We start from the raw sequence: 19,410 nt of genomic DNA, 5'->3' as shown, positions 1-19,410 counted from the left end.
CTATGGGAAACGCAATCTGCAGTGCACATGCTGCGGAAAAAAACAAGCAGAAATGCAGCGGTTTACATTCCGCAGCATGTCAATTCTTTGTGCGGAATCCGCAGTGGTTTTACACCTGCTCCATAATAGAAAACCGCAGGTGTAAAACCGCAGTGGAATCCGCACAAAAACCGCGGTAAATCCGCAGTAATTCCGCAGGTAAAAGGCAGTGCCTTTTACCTGCGGTTTTCACAAATCAGCTGCGGAAAAATCCACAGACCTAAAGAATACGTGTGCACATACCCTTACTCCGAGTCCAAAATGAAAATATAATTGGTCATAATATAATCTGGGTCCATGAAAGGATTTAAATTAATGATTTGACTATAAAACATAGACTACGATAGTAGAAAGCAGGATGATCATTATGGGCACTATTGTAGACAGATCGCACTATACCTCTTCAGGAGATGACACAGAAAGTTTCCGAGCAACATAAGGGGTAAGCATCCCTGCTAAGCTTTTCCGTATAGCTGGATTTTCAGGGGTTACTTGATCGCCTGGTAAAAATCCCCCTAATCGGCTCAGAGCAAGAAGGCTGAGCTTGGCAAGACTGTTGGCAACTTCCTGTTGAACAATGAGAAAACACAGTAAAACATAAGGGGGTGCAATGCAGGTAGGGCAAATGTAGTTTTGACAGTCAGTTTGCAATGCATCATATTGAACACAGCAAGCAGAACTTATTTCCCAATTATAAGTACATAATAAATTTTGAAAATAGACGGAACCTGGCAATGTAGGAGTCCCTGAATGATTAAACGTTTATAAATCACATATTTAGGTGTACCAAACTGTGAAAAAAAATGTATGCAAGTGTGTAAATTGTGTTAGTAGTGTAATTTTATCAGTTCAAAAAATGGAAGAAAAAATAACAGAATAAATTGATAGAATAAAAAAAAAAAAAGAAATCTAAATCAAAGCAATAATTGGTGTGACCACCCTTGGTCTTCAAAACGGCATTAAAGCACCACTCCAGCGTTGTTGTTAAGTTCCTTGACCCTAGTATTATACTTACTCACTGCAGTCTTCTGCTCTTCCCAGTGCTGCTCCAGTTCCGCAGTGCCATCTTGTGACCGCAACTTCTGACTGACCGGAAGTCAGAGGTAATGGTCACATGCTCTTAATGCATGTCTAGGACAGTGTTTCTCAACTCCAGTCCTCAAGACAATTTCCTTAGTATTGGACAGGTGATAATTTCATCACCTGATCAAGCATTAATTCCATTTTCTATACAATACTAAGGAAATTCTGAAAACATGACTTGGTGGTGGGACTTGAGGACTGGAGTTGAGAAACGCTGGTCTTGGAGATCCTCTCTGGCTCCCAGACTTGCATTGAGTTGTGACTATCAAAGCAAACACTGCAGCAGGTCACAATCTGTAGAGAATGACTGGAGCAGCGCCAATAAAAGATGAAGAAGACGGCCGGTTGGTATAAGACTATGAGTAGGGAACTTAGATTAAAAACACCACTGCTACCAAAACAAAAAAAACACAGATAATGCTTTAAAACATCAATTTTAAAAGGTACACTTGCACATAGTTTGACGGGCTCTGTCAGGGAAATTGCTCCGAACATCTTGGAGGACAAACCATAGGTCTTCAGTATTGCGTGATGGATAAGTATTTGCTTGTATTTCTCAGCATTGATGGCACCAAGAAATTGGCACATCCAAGTGCCGTCAAATTTTCATGGACTGTCAGAATAGTTAAGGTGGATATAGATTATATAATTATAATCTATATCCACCTTAACTATTCTGACAGTCCATGAAAATTTGACGGCACTTGGATGTTATCCGAGTGCGGTCTAATTTTTTCATAGACCAAATGTCTTGCATTGCTGATTTTGATCCAACACTTAGTTGAAAATCTGATATGTCTCCACGATTTGGCCATCTTATGATTTCACAGGGAAATAAGCATGATGTGTCTTTCATCTGCTGCACTGTTTTCTTTGCCAACCACTGCGTCTATGCTCCTCAACATTGCCTAGTAGTAATAATAATATTAATAATAATAATAATAATAATATTATATATATATATATATATATATTATATATATATATTGTATATATAATATATATATATATAATATATATATATATATATATATATATATATATATATATATATATAATATATATATATAATATATATATATATATATATATATATATATATATATATATATATTTTTTTTTTTATTTCTTCACGTATGAGAGAAACAGATGACATGCAGACCACACTGTGATCAAAGTCTGATCAGAATAATCAATCTGTTTTTCTCGTCCGTGGAAAAATCAGACAAGTGAATGAGCCTTAAAGAAGAACAAGGAACCCTTGAAGTGACGATCTCAACATTATCAAGTCTATGTGGTATTACATCAAGAGACAGAAGAATTTCCACAGGTCTACATGCACATATCTGTGGTTAGTTCTCCAAGATGTTTGGAACAACCTTCCTCCTAAGAGACTTGATGTTTCACGCGGTTTTGAAGGCTAATGGAAGTTACACCAAATATTGATTTGATTTAGATCTTGTTTTGTTCAGTCACTTTGCATTTTGTCAACTGATAAAAACAAAGCTTATAATTTCTGGTTTGTTTTTTTTAAAGCATTCTTACATTGTAGCACTTTTTCCACACACCTGCATAAAATGTTTACTGTATATTTTGTGTTTGCAAGATCCCATCGCGTAGATTCACAAAGCAGATTTGTTGTGAAAAAGTGTATTCCACATGGATGGATTTCTGCTGGTCTTATTCAGATCAATGGGTAGTAATATAAACTTCTGTGACAAGCCTGCAGTGTGAGAATATAGCCTGCATTGTGCCATCACAGTCTGGATTGCTAGTTTTCTCAGCAATTGGACCACCAGCAATGTCTATAAGAAAAGGTCTGTGGTTCTTAGTAAACCTTCTATGGGTCTGTTCACATGTAGCATTTTTCTGCATGAAAAAATGCAGGCTATGGCCTAGAAAACATAATAGAAATTCTTTGCGCTTTCTCATGCATTTTTTACATGTTTTTGATGCTAAACCATCTCAGTAGTAAAAACCCTGAAATTGACATACTGCATTTAAAAAACACCCAACACACAAAAAATGCAATAAAAAAAGCACTGTGTAAATGAGATTTTGAAATCTCAATCATTTTGCTGTTAATGTAAAACATTGTTTTTTCCGCACTAAAAAGGCACAGGAAAATACATTAAAAACTCTGAGTGTGAACAAATCCCTAAGGGCTGTGGTAATTCTACCTTGACAATTCCCCATATTAATGTGGAAATAAGTATTTCTACATTGCTGTAGGCAGAAGTAATATCTGAACAGACTGGAGTACAAGTAGAGGTCACTATGAGCACATACCTGCTGATTTGTATCTTCATTCTTCTGAATGCCACTTTCTTCCAATGTGAAGTCATAGTTAAAGGGGTAAATAAGCAGATGCCACAATATCCCTGCGTGGAACAAATGCGTTTGTAGAAAGAAATCAACTGCAAAGGAGCTGACGCACTCCACGGCCAGAGATGCCAGCCTCTGGACTTTCTGTGAACAAACATAAGTTTGATCCATTAATAACATTACACTCTCCAACAGGCAGTCATTACATTAGAATTCTCTTATTCATGATCAAATATTGGGCTGGACAGAAGCCTGAATGGTATTTAACAGATGAGGCGATGTACACCGCACAACACTGCAATACGGTGCACAGAAAAACATTAGTACAGCAAAAAGTATTGTTAAAAAAAAAGCCAACTATTTGTTAATGAAAGAAATGGGGGTGATAAACCTAAAGGAAATGTCTCAAAAAGACAAACCCTGTAAAGTGTATGGATATCAGTGCGCTACCTCCTTCGGGCACACTTTATGTGTACTGATGTCCAACAGTCATGAGAGCGGCGCAGGGACTCGAACATATTATTCGAGCTCGCCAAAGTCACTCTGTTAGCACCCGAGCACATTCGCTCATCACTATTTAAGAGGCACAACACAAAACAGACCAACAGATCTGAACACAACCCAGAAAGAGAAAATCAACCCATGCCCATACAATGCAGCCATAACGTAGAGCTTCACAGTAGGACGACACATCTGCATTCTTCTTTGTATGAAAATAGGGATTTTTGTGTACTCACCGTAAAATCCTTTTCTCCGAGCCATTCATTGGGGGACATAGACCATGGGGTGTATTGCTGCTGCTGCCACCAGGAGGCTGACACTAAGTAATACAAAGAAAGTTAGCTCCTCCCCTGCAGTATACACCCTCCTGCTGGCCCCCAGCTAACCAGTTCGGTGCAAAAGCAGTAGGAGATCAATTAGAACATATACGCGTATAGCATGTCACAATATATAGGAGAGTATAACATATCAAATGATAAAAACAAGTACAAACTACTAATAGGGAGGGAGCTGTGTCCCCCAATGAATGGCTCGGAGAAAAGGATTTTACGGTGAGTACACAAAAATCCCTATTTCTCCTTCGCCTCATTGGGGGACACAGAGCATGGGACGTCCCAAAGCAGTCCCTGGGTGGGGACAACATCAGATCAGACCGTGTAACCGCTACTGACAAGTGCGCCACCGCAGCCTGCAAAGTCCACCTGCCCAGACTCACATCTGTGGAAGTGTGTGAATTATAGTGCTGCAAGAAAGCCTGCGGACTGGAGGAATTCGTAAGCTTGCGGTCGTGCTTCCGACGTCTGGAGCCCCAGACAGGGAGATAGGCTGACATCTAGTACGGAAGGACTCCTGGATGGTGAAAAGAATCCACCAGGCTAACATGGCCGATGAAGCGGTTAAACACTTCCTGAGACCGTCAGGAAGCCTACTTACCATCGAGAAGCCCAAGTAAAGTGTCCAACCTTCGGAAGGACGCCGTCCTCGATACGTACCCGCTCGGAGCACTTACTTCTTCCAGAATATGGAAAACCCCTTCCGTCTTGTGGACTGAAGCCGAAGGAGACGATGCTCCTGCAACAGTGGGAATACAAAACCACCTTGGCAACGAGGGAAGGGGATGGCTTGAGGGCAACCATGCTTTGATGGTAATAAGAAAAAGAGACTGAAAGAAAAACAGAGCGGCGAGCTCTGAAGACTCATCCGGATGACCAGAACGCAGAGAAAAAAGGGGAGTGACCTTCCCTGATAGTAAAGTCTTTCTGGATCGAAAAAGGAGTCTACTGTAAGATCCCCAGGACCATTAAGGTGAAGGCTCCCTGCGAGAAAGACCATATTTCCAGTTTTGTCTAACTAAGACGGAAAAAATACTAGCACCGCAAGAGAGAAAACCTGACATGGTCAGTGCGGGTCTCCCGGGATCACTGGGGCCCCTTCTGCTTCCAAAAGGACCTTAGACGTAGTGGAAGAGGGGTTATGGAAATTGGTACCATGGAAGAACAGAGCATGCACTGCGATGGTCTCTGATCTCGAGGCCAACCCATGAACTGGAGTACATTGGCGTTCAGCTTGGACGCCATCCGACCTACTACTGGAGTACTCCAGTGAAGGCAGATCTGAAGGAAGACTTCTGAGTGAAGTTCCCACTCACTTGAGGAGAAACCCTGACGGCTGAATATGTCCGCCGCCCAGAGTTCTACTCCAGGGATATGTACTGTTGAGATCACCGAATGATAGATCTCGGCCCATCAGAGAGTGCGAGGTACCCCGGCCATGGCGCTTGACTGTGGGTACCTGCTAGATAATTGACGTATGGTACAGCCGTGGCATTATCCAATTGAATACGGATCCATCTAAAGGCAGTGGACCTGCTGTAGGATTAGCCGTACCGTTCGGATGTCCAGAGAAATGATCGGGAGAGGAGACTGGCATCGGTATTCCCTAATAACCATTGGACCAGGAGAAGGCTCTGGAAGAGGATGGAGCTTAGAGACTAACTTTGAAAGCCTGATTCACTTGCTGCAAACGAGAGGAGCGAAAGATACTTCTTCCATTGTCGACTTTTTCCTCAGAACCCTCCCAGCGAATTGAATGAACCGAGGAAATGAGTGATCAAGTGCACAAGCTCCCTGTTGAAGGGCCACGACCTTGACTCGAGAGAGAATCAACATCCTTCTTGTGCAGGATCATCCTCGAAGAGGATCTGCTGGGCTGGGAATGAGGAAAAAACTTGTCTGAGTTTAGCTGCTAGCCCAAGTGAGAGGGTATTGCAAGTGATATAGACGACTCAGCATGGTCCCTGAAGAGCGGCTAGAAAGTCGACCAAGTAGGGCAGGACGACTATGCTTCTAGGATGCAAGAAGCACATGACCACCGCTATGACCCTTGCGACCACTCTGGTGTGGTAGCCAGGCCGAAGGGCAAGATCGTGACTTGAAAATGCTGTTCGCGAATGGAAAGGCGAAGAGATTATTGTAGAGGGGAAAAAATAGGCATGTGAGGGTAAGAATCCCGAATGTCGATGGCTGAGCGGAGGAACTCCATCTGAAAAAGGAGGACCCTGTGAAAGGTTGTTAGAAGTTTGAGGACCAGGAATGATCTTACTTTTCGTTGCCTCCTTTTTGAAACCAAGATTCCTTAGATCTAGACTGTCCTGGACAACGCTTCCACTGCTGGATGGGTCTGAAGAAAAGACACGATCCCTTGTTAGTCTCCCGCTCAGAAGATTTGATTTGAGTCGAAGTAGTTAAGGTCTCTGACCAGGAGACTATTGGTCAAGCAACCCAAGTGGTGGAGAGCGCTGAACCCGAAACCACAAGACGGAACGCACCAGATTTGCTATCCGACCGTCTGTGGTATTTTAATTGATGATACATCGGGCGGAGATACTGGTAGATATACCACCAGAAATACTACCCGATTAGTCTGCCAAGTGGCAAAAAGCGGGGCTGCAACCAGCAGGTCTCTTGCCATCGTCGTGCAGAGTAGAAAATTAGGAACCCTCGATCCATCATCCTCTTAACAGGGACGTGGAGAGGGAGCGTCCGCCTTCTTGCATCATCCGCTAAATAGTGGTGATACAAAGGGGGGTGCTCGGACGCCAAAAATATGTGCCTCTGTACATCCCCAGAGTTGAGGTCCCCAGGTGGGCAGGGCAGGTTGTCTGGCGCTAGGCCTGGATGCAGAAGAGGATACATGGAGGCGACACTGCATGTGTTCGTGTGTTGAAGACGTGGGGGGGGGGAAATCGGTGCCTTTTAAAGGACCCGTCGCCCATAAAAAACAGACCAGGTATGGCAACCTACTTAGAGGCTTCTGTCCAGTGAATCACTCGTCAATTTGTTGACGGTATAAATAGGAGAGTCTCTTTTTTGCTGAAGCTCTGGCAATCCAAGGCAATATGCGATCCATATTCAGCGTTGTACTCAACAAATAATAGGGGAGAGATCAGGAAGAGAAAACTTCCGTTTTCTAGACGCCTGTACGGATTCCTAGAACACTTGCGGCCCCTGCTAGCCGACGGCTCCCATGTAGGAGAGAGACCATGTATATCGGTCCTGCGAGCACTCCGAGCCACAGAGGGGTCACAGAGGGATTCCATCTCTTGTCAGAGAAACCATGGGTTGTGGTTAGGGGATGAGCGGCGGAAGGCTCCAGAGCCCAGTTAGGGTGACCAGCCTCAGATTGATGATGTTCTCTTGAGACCAGTAAATACTGGTCATGCGCCTTTAAGACTAGGGAATACTGGTCGTGTGCCTTTAAGACCAGGGAATACTGGTCATGTGCCTTTAAGAACCAGGACATACTTGTCATGTACCTTTAAATCGAGGACATACTGGTCATGTGCCTTTAAAACAGGGCATACTGGTCATGATCCTTGAAGACCAGGGCATACTGGTCATGTGCTTTTACGACCAGGGTATACTGGTCATGTGCCCTTAAGACCAGGGGATATTGGTCACGTGCCTTTAAGACCAGGGCATACTAATCATGATCCTTTAAAACCAGGGCATACTGGTCATGTGCCTTTAAGACCAGAGCATACTGGTCATGTGCTTTTACGACCAGGGCATACTGGTCATGTGCCCTTAAGACCAGGGAATATTGGTCACATGCCTTTAAGACCAGGGCATACTGGTCATGAGCCTTTAAAACCAGGGCATACTGGTCATGTGCCTTTAAGACCAGGACATACTGGTCATGTGCCTTTAAGACCAGGGAATACAGGCCACGTGCCTTTAAGACCAGGAATACTGGTCATGTGCCTTTAAGACCAGGAATACTGGTCGTGCGCCTTTAAGACCAGAAATACTGGTCATGTGCCTTTAAGACCGGGGCATTTTTCAAAGATTATGCCAGAGGTGAAGCCCCTTGAGGGGAGCCAGGTACTCTGGGAAGAGCCGGGATCGGCGGCGGAGGGCTCCTGAGCTTATTTGAACTAAATACTCTGTGGAAGGTGACCGGCTCCTGGCTGGTCATGACTTAAAGAGCAAAGAATGCTGGTAATGTGCCCCTTTTTAAAAACTAGGGAACCTTGAAGACCAGGGGATGCTGGTCATGAGCTAAAGTCAGGGAAAGCTGGACATGTACCTATAAGGGACATGTACCTATAGGGGGCATGTGTCTTTAAGGCCAGGGAATGTGGCTGCTGGACAACCAGAGATTGCAGGTGTTAAGTATTAAAAAGAGGGAACGCTAGTCCCATTATGCTGCCGGGGTGCGCGCGGGGGAGGGGTGCGGAGGGAGGATTCTCCTCACCGAGATTCTGAGCCCCCCGTCTGGAATAGCGCTGTGTTCAGCGCTGAGTACCGCCGGTGCGATGCAGCAGCCACTTCAGGATGAGCTCGTGTCCGGAAATGGCAGGAGGATGAAGATGGCCGCCGAGAATAGAGCTCTCGTAAAAATGAATGAGAGGCGCCTGAATAGGGGGGCGGAGCCTGAAGAGTTCCGGGTTGCGGCCTACACAAACCCGAAGCCGGGGGCTAAATTTTTGAAGCCAGCCGGCGCCGAACGAGGGAATAAACCGCCAGATGTGCAGAGCCCTCCAACCGCTCGAGTCCCAGCACTTACCCCAGTATGCAGCTTTGTTCAGCAGGTCAGAGGTAGAGAAAAGATCCTGTGCTGTTGCTGCTGTTTGGACGGTGCAGGGATAAGAAAAGTCCTCAATCCATCGTTCCTTTAGCAGGGAGGTGGAGAGGAACCGTCCGCCTCCGTGTACCACCCGCTCTTAATAGTGGTGGTGCAGTGGGGGCTGCTCGGACGCCACGCTGGAAGGTGCCTCTGTACAGCCGAGGGTAAAACCTGGTGGACAGGGCTGAATGTCCGGCAATAGGCCTGGCTGCAGAAGAGGATACTGAAGGTGACACTCCAGTGCTCGTCTGATGAGGGAGGGGGGAGATCGGTGCCCTTGAAGGGGCCCGTCGCCCCTAGAATCAGCTCAGGCAGTGGCTTCCCACGTCGCAGGAGAGGATACGGAGAGGTAAAACTCCCGTGCTCGCCTGTTGTTGGTTCGGGGGAGATCGGAACATGAAAGAATCCGTCGCCCCCTTCGTCCGTTGTAAAAGGTTAAAGTAAAAAGAGTTCTTTGGGTCTGAATAGCAGACCCGTCCGTGTGCCTCCTACGGACACTAAGCAAGAACTGGTTAGCTGGGGGCCAGCAGGAGGGTGTATACTGCAGGGGAGGAGATCACTTTCTTTGTATTACTTAGTGTCAGCCTCCTGGTGGCAGCAGCATACACCCCATGGTCTGTGTCCCCCAATGAGGCGAAAGAGAAATTATTTACACAGAGGTAAATAAAGAGAACTCGCTCATACCTGCTTTATGTTTATAGTCTGCTTTATGACATATTTTAACCCTTTCGCGCCAAAGCCCATTTTCGCTTTTGCGTTTCTGCTTCTTGCTCACACTTCTTCCCAGAGCCATAACTTTTTTTTATTTTTCCAACAATATGGCCATGTGAGGGCTTGATTTTTTTGCGGGATGAGTTGTTCTTTTGAACGACACCATTGGTTTTAAAAAGTCGTGTGCTGGAAAAGGTGAAAAATTCCAAGTGCGGTGAAATTGCAAAAAAAAAGTGCAATTTCACAACGTTTTTGGGGATTTTTATTTATTTTTTAATCCTGGCGTTTTGGCTTCTTTTTTTTTTCTTGCTACACCGTTTAGCGATCAGGTTAATCCCTTGATTCATTGATACATCGGGTGATTGTGAACGCGGTGATACCAAATATGTGTATGTTTGATTTTTTGATTGTTTTATTTTGAAAGGGGCGAAAAGGGGGGAAAAGGGGAGTGATTTGAACTTTTATATATTTAAAAATTTTTTTTTATTTTTTTTTTTTTTTTTTACTTTTGACATGCTTCAATAGTCTCCATGTGAGACTAGAAGCTGCCATAACCCGACCGGTTCTGCTACATACAGGCGATGATCAGATCACCTGTGTGTAGCAGAATACCTCACTTGCTACGAGCGCCGACCACCGGGTGGCGCTCACAGCAAGCCTGCAGTGACAACCATAGATGTCTCCAGGAGAACTCTGGTTGTCATGCCTACCCATTAGTGACGCATGGTCACGTGACGGGGTCACCGATGGGCGGATTTCTGGCCCTATGGCTAGAAGCGTGCGTTAAATGCCGCTGTCAAGAGTTTGACATTGCCATTTAACGGTTTAATAGCCGCGGGTGGTTCGCGATTCCACCTGCGGCTGTTCCGGACACATGTCAAATGTTCAAAACAGCTGATATGTGCCGGGAAAGATGTGGGCTCACGCCAGAGCCCACATCAAAGGGAGAGAAGCAATATGCGCAATACTAGTATGGTGCATGTCGCAAAGGGGTTAAAATGTGATGCATACCCAAATAAGTTGACAGAGTAAGAAAATAAATTTATGAAAAAAGGCTACTAAAAAATCAACCTTCACTTTCTTACACAAATATCTATGACTATCTTATACCTTGCAGCCATAGAATATCCTAAATACACGCACACGGTGCAGGTAAATGGGCATGTCTCTTACCTTGCCATAATACAATACTCTGCAGAGATCTTTGATAATATTTGGCATCTCTATGATCTTCTCTCGGCACTCCTCAAACTGAGCGGCTACACTGTAACACTTGCACACATGTCCACACACCTGAAACAAAAAATCATTAATACTCTCATAGGACAGCGTGCATTGTTATTTGAAGTGGCTTAACATTATAAGAAACAGGAGACATTTTCCCACCTCGAAAGCATCTTTTTCTTGTTTCCATTGAAACCAACAATTCGATAAGTAAAATAGAATAATTGATCCTAAAATGATGTGTCTATATGCCATTTTTCCTGGTGAGCAGCTCCTAAATTTCTACAACACATGAGAGATGTGCAACAACTCTTCACTATTGTAGATATTTAGGACTTGGACATATGAAAGCAATTGTCTCAAGATCTCACTGACTTCTATGGGGGAGTTTTATGGGCATGCTCTGTGGCCTGTGCAGCATTTGCTTTACAGTGCAGGAGAGAAAGTGGTGGAGCCTGTGTTATCGGCTTCCAGCTCAGTCATAAGAGGTTACCTTTCAGGTAATCCTAAAGGTGGAGGAAACTCTAGAAACAACAAGTGTTGGCTTACTGTGAAGGCCCAAAGTGAAAACTCACCAAGCAAAACCACGGCAGTAGAGTCATTCATCAAGTAGAGACTTTATTAAAGGGAATACGATTTTGCTACCTCATCTGAGAGGAGCAGGATGTAGGCAAAGAGACCCTGAGTTCAAGGATCCCTTACTTTACTGGGTGCAGCAGTTCTGACACGTAGCATGAAGCAGAGCTGAAGAAGCTAGCCCCGCCCACCAGCCTCTGTATATACTATGGCTATAGACAGCGAGGTGCTCATCTCAGAAGCACACAACCAGCTAGTCACAGCAATGTTATTCACAAGGTAATTAAACCTCGTCTAAGTAAACACCAACACACAGCTTAACAGGTGATACATCACTAAGTTCAGTGTTTTAACCCTTACCACATGCTGTCCTAGCGTTTACATAGCAAAACCCTGCTGACGATTCTCTTTAATTATGTGACACATCAGACAAACCCAAATGGCAATGTTTCAGCCACAGACGACTTCTGTGAAGCCAATTTGAGAAAAGACAAATGTAAGTAAATCTATGCTGTCTTTTCTCACTTTGGCTGTCTGGTCGAAGCGTAGCTGTACACAACTGTCTGATATTTGACACGACAGACATTATCTACTTGAGGAATCATTCTGGTGCCTTGGATACGTTTATTGGCATTTCTGGAGGTGGATGGCAGGAGTCGCCCCAAGCTTAAACGTAGAGAAAAGAGGAATGCTACAAAAGACTTCCAGTGCGGAAACGGAGATTTCAGGGATTGTTCAATTTAGGTAATACAAATTGGACAAATTGGCACCACAATTAAAGGGCTTACATATGACAGACATGTCAATGCATGCTATAAAAATTGGGGAAGTCATGAGTTTCTCAAAGGTAGAAGATGAGTCCTCCATACCAGAAGGGACATCGCTATGGAAAGCGCCAATTCATTATGCAACTCGTCTCTACAGGAAAACATTTCAAGAAGAAGATCTTACTGAAACATGGCTGCCAACATGCTGGGTGACCACACGGCCAAAAGAACACAATTAGGCATGTAGAAGGTGATAAACATTGACTAAATATGAAGAGACACGTTTCCCCTCTACGGTCTGATCAGAATATCGGATACTTGATGATGTACCTGCACTGGCATGTCTTCTGGCTTACTTGACCCAGTTAGCACTGAGACGCAGCGAGAGAAAGCTTCTTGTAGCACCTAAAACAAATTAGAGACATGCTTAAACACAAGAAGTTTAATGAGCAGTAACTCATGTAAAAAGGTCATTAACAGGAGTATGAGCAGGGCTTACAGACTAAGAGGATTACGCAGGTGGATGTGGGCAGACTGCCAGGAGGGACTGCATTACAGATCTCTACTGCCATTTTATAATAACAGAAACATTGATCTGTAAGCCTTCCAATGTAGGAGCTCATGAGAAATTAGTACCTCTATTCCATTTTCTCTTCTCAGTTCCTCTGCATTAAGTGCTGAGCAATTGACAGTGTGAAATGCCAATTCAGTGGCAGCAGGAAGGAGGGAAAGCTTGGAGAAAAGCTGATCATCGGAGGTCTCCATGGTGATCGTTCTGATGAGCATCGGGTAGCCAGCGTACTTGTATGGCTGAAGATCTAATCAAGAAAATAGGAAGCACAAATTTTCTCCAGCATTCTGTGCAGATGGTCCTGATAAAGTGGACACATTGGGGCATATTTATCCATAGTGCCCACTTGTCAGGCGGAGCAAACTTACACGGCACAGCTGTAAATTGCACCAGATTTGTCAGATTTATTCATCCTTAGACTTACACCACCTATTAGCGCTTACTTACTGCCTGAAACGTGTGACAATTTGGTGCATAATATTGCATGTTTGGAAACATCCCTTTAGTGAAAACCACACATTTTAAGTGAGACCACACCCAAATGTCAGATAAGATACAGAAACGGTCTACATAATATATGGTGCACTGGATGAAAGATGGGTGTTTGGGTTACAGTTATTAAACTAAATGCAGCAAAGTATCAATGCTTATTTCATGTCCCCTATACACCTTATGTACCAGATGCAGGAACACACTGGATTACGGTAAATAAACCTATATACACACCTGAAATAGCAAGTAAATCATGTCTGGCCGCCTTACTGGACGCTTCATTGGGGTCACTAGAAACCATGAGTGTACACTACTCCCACCAAGAGCCAGACACTGAGAATTACAACTTTAAGGAAAAATAGTCGGCCGTCCTCAGCAAGCTACTCCTGCCTTCTGGCAGTAAGCTGTTCAGTTTAGCTTAGTGTCAGGTACGGGGCAGACACGGGTCTAGAGTCTACACACCGTTTTCTGCTAATGGTGTTTATTATTTTTTTGTAATCTTCTTCTCATGTCTTCTCCAGATAGTGAAACAGAAAGCAATAGTCCACTCTGTAGTCCTGCCCCGGAGAACATTGGATGCCAGGGGTCAGGTCGTATCCCCACTCATCTGGGCAGTAGGAACTGTACTTCACCTAACGCAGTAGGTGTTCTGGACAAGGTGGTTTTGCGTCCAGCACCTTCGTTCCTTCCCCAGGTGGTTTCTTTCTTGCATCTTAATGAAGAGATCCTTCTTGCCTTCACTCAGATGTTCTAATCCGTTTAAGCCTTGGCAGAGCTGGGCATCACTACATGAAGGGCACTTACCTTCAGGTGTTTAGATTCCCTGTTCGCCATTCCAGAAGGACCTTGCCGAGGCCTCTCTGCCTCTAAGGCGACCATTGCTCTCTGGATTTGGTCTGCCATTCTGGAAGCTTACAAGGCCAAGAACAAAGTGACCTCGCCAGGGGTGAAGGTTCATTGCAATCGGGCAGTGGGGGGCTTCCTGGGCTGTCCGCCATCAGACTTAGACTTTGCAGCTTTGTAAGGCTGCTACTTGGATTGTCATCCACACTTTCCCAATATTTTACAACATTCACACCTTTGCTTCGGCGGATGCGAGTCTGGGCAGAAAAGTGCTGCAAGCATTCACTCACGTGACTACCTGAAGGATTTGCCGTACACATTCATGTATCTTTTTCACCTTTGGAAAGTACCACGGTTTCCTGTGTCTCTCGATGAAGGGTCCAAGAAAAGCGGATTTTTGGACTTACCGTAAAATCCCTTTCTCCTAGCCTTCACTGAGGGAAACAGCACCAGGCTTATTCTTATTGCCCCGTTGGGAGTGTGTTTTTTTGTTTCTCTTACTGCTCTTCTCACCAGCTGAACAGCGTATAGTCCGTAGGAGGGTGCAGCATGCTAAGAAGCAGCAGACTATTGTATAAGGTTGTAATTCTTAGGGTCAGCCGCCTGGTAGTAGCAGCATACACCCATGGTTTTCTGTGTCCCCCAAATAAGGCTACAAGAAAGGGATTTTATGGTAGGTTCAAAAATCCTCTTTTTATACTTCCTGTAGCCACTTGATTCCAGTCCTTGAGGCAGTGCAGGGAGGTGTCAGTCACTGCTTCATATACTAATTGACAGTATAGTCTGCAGCATGCATGCAGAGCAGGCTGTCAATCAAAGTGCAGGGGAGTGACTAAAGCCGCGCTCACTGTGAACTGACCCAGTGACCGTAACTGCTCTGTTTCCTCCCAATGACAGGAAGGAAGCGGCTGCACGGAGGATTAAACTTTATTTTTTCCTATAGCCGCTGTTGCAGTAAAGTAGTCAGGCATGATTGAAATATTATTTACCTGCAAATTACCTTTATATCTGTAGGCAGGGCAGAAAACGCTTTAACCGGTATAAACCGTAGTACCTACTAATAATGTATCTCTAGTTACAAAGGGAAAAAATTGATAACACAGTAACTTTCCCAAGTTATTTTTTCCTTTTTCTTTAGTGTATAGATATTAGGACAGATCTGAGTGGGAATATCTGCACTAAACTGGTGCAGGGTATTTTATCAAGTTTTCCAGAAAAACCCCCACAATATAATCACCTTGATCTCCTGGAGATCCTTCCTTTGACAGTTTTGAGATGACACTTGGGAGCAATACAGCGATCAAGTGTCTATATGACGTATCTGTGGAGGACAGGATGTACAGGCCAAACGGTGACTAGGCAAAATTGCCATGAGAGCCTCAGGGGACAGCTAAAATAATTAGCTTAGCCTTTTAATTTAAATATTAATCCCCACATGGGCAGGTGATCTGCAACATTAGGATGGGATTGTGGACATCAGTTCAAACAAGCAATTGACTTGCTGCGAATTTAAACATCTAACACTGTCATAAAGCACATATAAGCCCTGTCTGCATGTGTGCATATCCTTCAGTGGACATGGAGGACCTCGTACCAGTATGAGCTGTGCTGTAACTGCATCGGAACAAGATAAATAGGAAAAACTGCTGACAAACTCAAGCAGATAATTCCATTTTATTTAAATAATAGAATGGTTTTCAAAAGAGGTTATAACATTACAAAAACCTGTGGAATTCGAGGAAAGCAGAGCTGACGCTTATGCTGACCAGTAAATAGATACTGGGAAAGAGGAGCTCTTGGGCATTATAACATTACTTACACCCCCTACAAACATAAGATATATATTACCTTCTTTGTGACGATTGAATAGGATGCTCTGAGTTTTAAGAATCAGAATGATATTTTCTGGATCTGGCCCATCCACAACCTTCGTTGACTTGGTACACAGAAACTCATATGCCTTGTTCACTTTCTCAAACATATCCTAGAACAAAAATTAAAGATTGCAAAAAATATTGAAATATTGCACAAGAAATCAATTCCCGCAAAACATCCATAGAAAATTCACTGCAGGAATCTAGAAATAAAGATATACCCATGGATAGAATTGTATACAAGCTCAGAAATATAGAAATAAAGATAGATAGATAGAAAGATAGATAGATAGACAGACACACACATACACACTGCTCAAAAACATAGAGGGAACACAAACAACAGAATATAACTCCGAGTAAATCAAACTTCTGTGAAATCAAACTGTGCACTTAGGAAGCAATACTGACAATCAATTTCACATGCTGTTGTGCAAATGGAATAGACAACAAATGGTAATTATTGGCAGTTATCAAGACAATCTCAATAAGGGCCACAGACCACATCTCCGCACCAATGCTTTCTGGCTGATGTTTTGGTCACTTTTGAATGTTGGTTGTGCTTTCAAACTTGTGGTAGCATGAGACGGACTCTACAACCCACACAAGTGGCTCTGATAGTGCTGCTAATCCAGGATGGCACATCAATGCGAGCCGTGGCAAGAAGGTTTGCTGTGTCTGTCAGCGTAGTGTCCAGAGGCTGGAGGCACTATCAGGAGACAGGCCAGTACACCAGGAGACGTGGAGGGGGCCATAGGAGGGCAACAACCCAGCAGCAGGACCGCTACCTCAGCCTTTGTGCAAGGAGGAACAGGAGGAGCACTGCCAGAGCCCTGCAAAATGACCTCCAGCAGGCCACAAATGTTCATGTGTCTGCACAAACGGTTGGAAACCGACTCCATGAGGATGGTCTGAGTGCCTGACGTCCACAGATGGGGGTTGTGCTCATAGTCCAACACCATGCAGGACGATTGGCATTTGCCACAGAACACCAGGATTGGCAAATTCGCCACTGGCGCCTTGAACTCTTCACAGATGAAAGCAGGTTCACACTGAGCACATGTGACAGACGTGACAGAGTCTGGAGACACCTTGGAGAGCGATCTGCTGCCTGCAACATCCTTCAGCATGAGCGGATTGGCAATGGGTCAGTAATGGTGTGGGGTGGCATTTCTTTGGAGGGCCACACAGCCCTCCATGTGCACACCAGAGGTAGCCTGACTGCCATTAGGTACTGAGATAAAATCCTCAGACCTCTTGTGAGACCATATGCTGGTGTGGTTGGGCCCTGGGTTCCTCCTAATGCAGGACAATGCCTGACCTCATGAGCCTGGAGTGTGTCATCAGTTCCTGCAAGGCATTGAAGCTATGTACTGGCCCGCCCGTTCCCCAGACCTGAATCCGATTGAGCACATCTGGGACATCATGTTTCGCTCCATCCACCAACGTCACGTTGCACCACAGACTGTCCAGGAGATGGCGGATGCTTTAGTTCAGGTCTGAGGGGGGAACCCTCAGGAGACCATCCGCCGCCTCATCAGGAACATGTCCAGGCATTGTACCGTAGGGAGGCCACATACACTACTGAGCATCTTTTCCTTGTCTTGAGGAATTTCCATTGAAGTTGGCTCAGCCTGTAATTTGATTTTCCACTTATGAGTATCATTCCAAATCCACACTTCCATGGGATATTCCTTTTGATTTACATTGATATTTGGTATGTTTTACTGATTTGTGTTGAGGGTTAATAAACCTATAACAATCACTAGTGATGAGCAAACATGCTGAGATAAGGAGTTATCCGAGCACGCTTGTATGCTAGCCCAGTGTCTTTGGTGTGCTCAAAAAATATGAGTCTTCGTGGCCGCATGGCAAACTCTGCATGTGTTGCAACACTGTTAGCACTCAAGCATGCTAAGATAATACCTGAACAAATCGTTGGATTTGTAATCCAAAATTTAAAAGCCAATGACCTAACAAACAAGCAGAACTGGCTTAGGCGGACATTATTGGCATGGCACAGTAGGGGCAAGCAGATGTCCAGTTTAGCCATCTCACTTACATAGCACCAGTAATTCCACAGCTATGTACAGACCTCATCAACCATGACGTCCAATATCACATGTCTAATATCAGACTACAAGCAACATTGCGTAATTGCATGAAAATCATGTCTTCTGCCATTTTTTCCGATTTGGTTTCTCCCTTTCAATGCTTAGACTTTCCTATACTCAGGACTGATCATCAGACTAAGGCCACATTCACACTTTCAGTGTTTTACCTCAGTATCTGTAAGCCAAAATCAAGAGCGGAACAATCAGAGGAAAAGTATAATAGAAACATGTCAGCACGTCTGTATTATCACCCACTCCTGCTTTTGGCTTACAGATACTGAGGTAAAAAACTGAACGTGTGAACGCCCCCTAATATAGGACATGGCAGCTCTAATGACATACCTGTTTCAGTAAATAGTTGAATTACCCATAAAATAATAATTTTAGAGCATCATGTTGTAGAGATTTACATTGTGCCTTTTCCTAAGTTATTCCTCCTGGAAACTGACAGTTACAAGATGTGTGTTTCCAGGCCCCTTGGAAAGGTGATGTGTCACGTGACCCCCAACCCCGGGGAACAATGTGACCAATAGAGTTGTGCCACTCCGGGCAGTAAGTATCAAGTGTTTTATTTTTATGGTGGGCTATGCAATTGTTAAGAAGGAGTTGTCAAGTATGGAACAATCCCTTTAAGACACTTAATAAAAAACAAACAATAAATACAAACCCTTCCATCAGGATTCTTGTCTGGATGGTATTTCTGAGCAAGTCTGAAGTAGGCTTTCCTTATCTTACTCTCTTCTTGCCTTAAAAACGCACACAAAAAAGATGAATTTGTGATGTAGACAGTACTAAATCCCATGGGGACAGAGATTCAAGCTGCTTAACAGAATGAAGGATACATTTCAGAGATGTTTTGATATGTAAATTGCATTTCTTATTTCATCTAATCCAAATCTGCACATGCAGCATCTGAGCCAGTTCTCCAGGACACAGTGTTTGAAGCAGTAAAAAGCTCATAAATACAACGACCGTAAAACAAAATGTAGTCAATGCCAAACACATATCCAAAAGATTAAAGCTGCTCCAGAGAAAACTACACAGTTAATAGGCAGTGGGAGTTATGTGAACTGAATAGATAAAGGTATATTTCTGATCAGTGGTTAGCACTGCTGCTTTGCACCTCTGGGGTCCTAGGTTCAAATCCCACCAAGGACAACATC

The 19,410-nt window shown here is 44.1% G+C and overlaps 1 protein-coding gene across 4 annotated transcripts in view; it reads right to left on the bottom strand.

The window, feature by feature from the left end:
- DNAJC13 (DnaJ heat shock protein family (Hsp40) member C13) overlaps positions 1-19,410 on the bottom strand; it is a 248,732-nt gene that overhangs the window by 36,334 nt on the left and 192,988 nt on the right. For all 4 annotated transcript variants that reach the window (XM_069730085.1, XM_069730086.1, XM_069730087.1 and 1 more), the window contains 7 exons: positions 18,915-18,993; positions 16,108-16,243; positions 12,990-13,171; positions 12,684-12,758; positions 10,960-11,079; positions 3,412-3,591; positions 439-606 (listed from right to left, as the gene is read on the bottom strand). In XM_069730085.1, the coding sequence (XP_069586186.1) occupies positions 439-606; positions 3,412-3,591; positions 10,960-11,079; positions 12,684-12,758; positions 12,990-13,171; positions 16,108-16,243; positions 18,915-18,993 (940 nt within the window). The remainder of the gene's footprint in view (positions 1-438; positions 607-3,411; positions 3,592-10,959; positions 11,080-12,683; positions 12,759-12,989; positions 13,172-16,107; positions 16,244-18,914; positions 18,994-19,410) is intronic.

Source organism: Ranitomeya imitator, chromosome 6 (genome assembly GCF_032444005.1).
Source record: "Ranitomeya imitator isolate aRanImi1 chromosome 6, aRanImi1.pri, whole genome shotgun sequence".
Classification (NCBI taxonomy): domain Eukaryota; kingdom Metazoa; phylum Chordata; class Amphibia; order Anura; family Dendrobatidae; genus Ranitomeya; species Ranitomeya imitator.
This window is presented reverse-complemented; position numbering and strand designations above follow the sequence as displayed.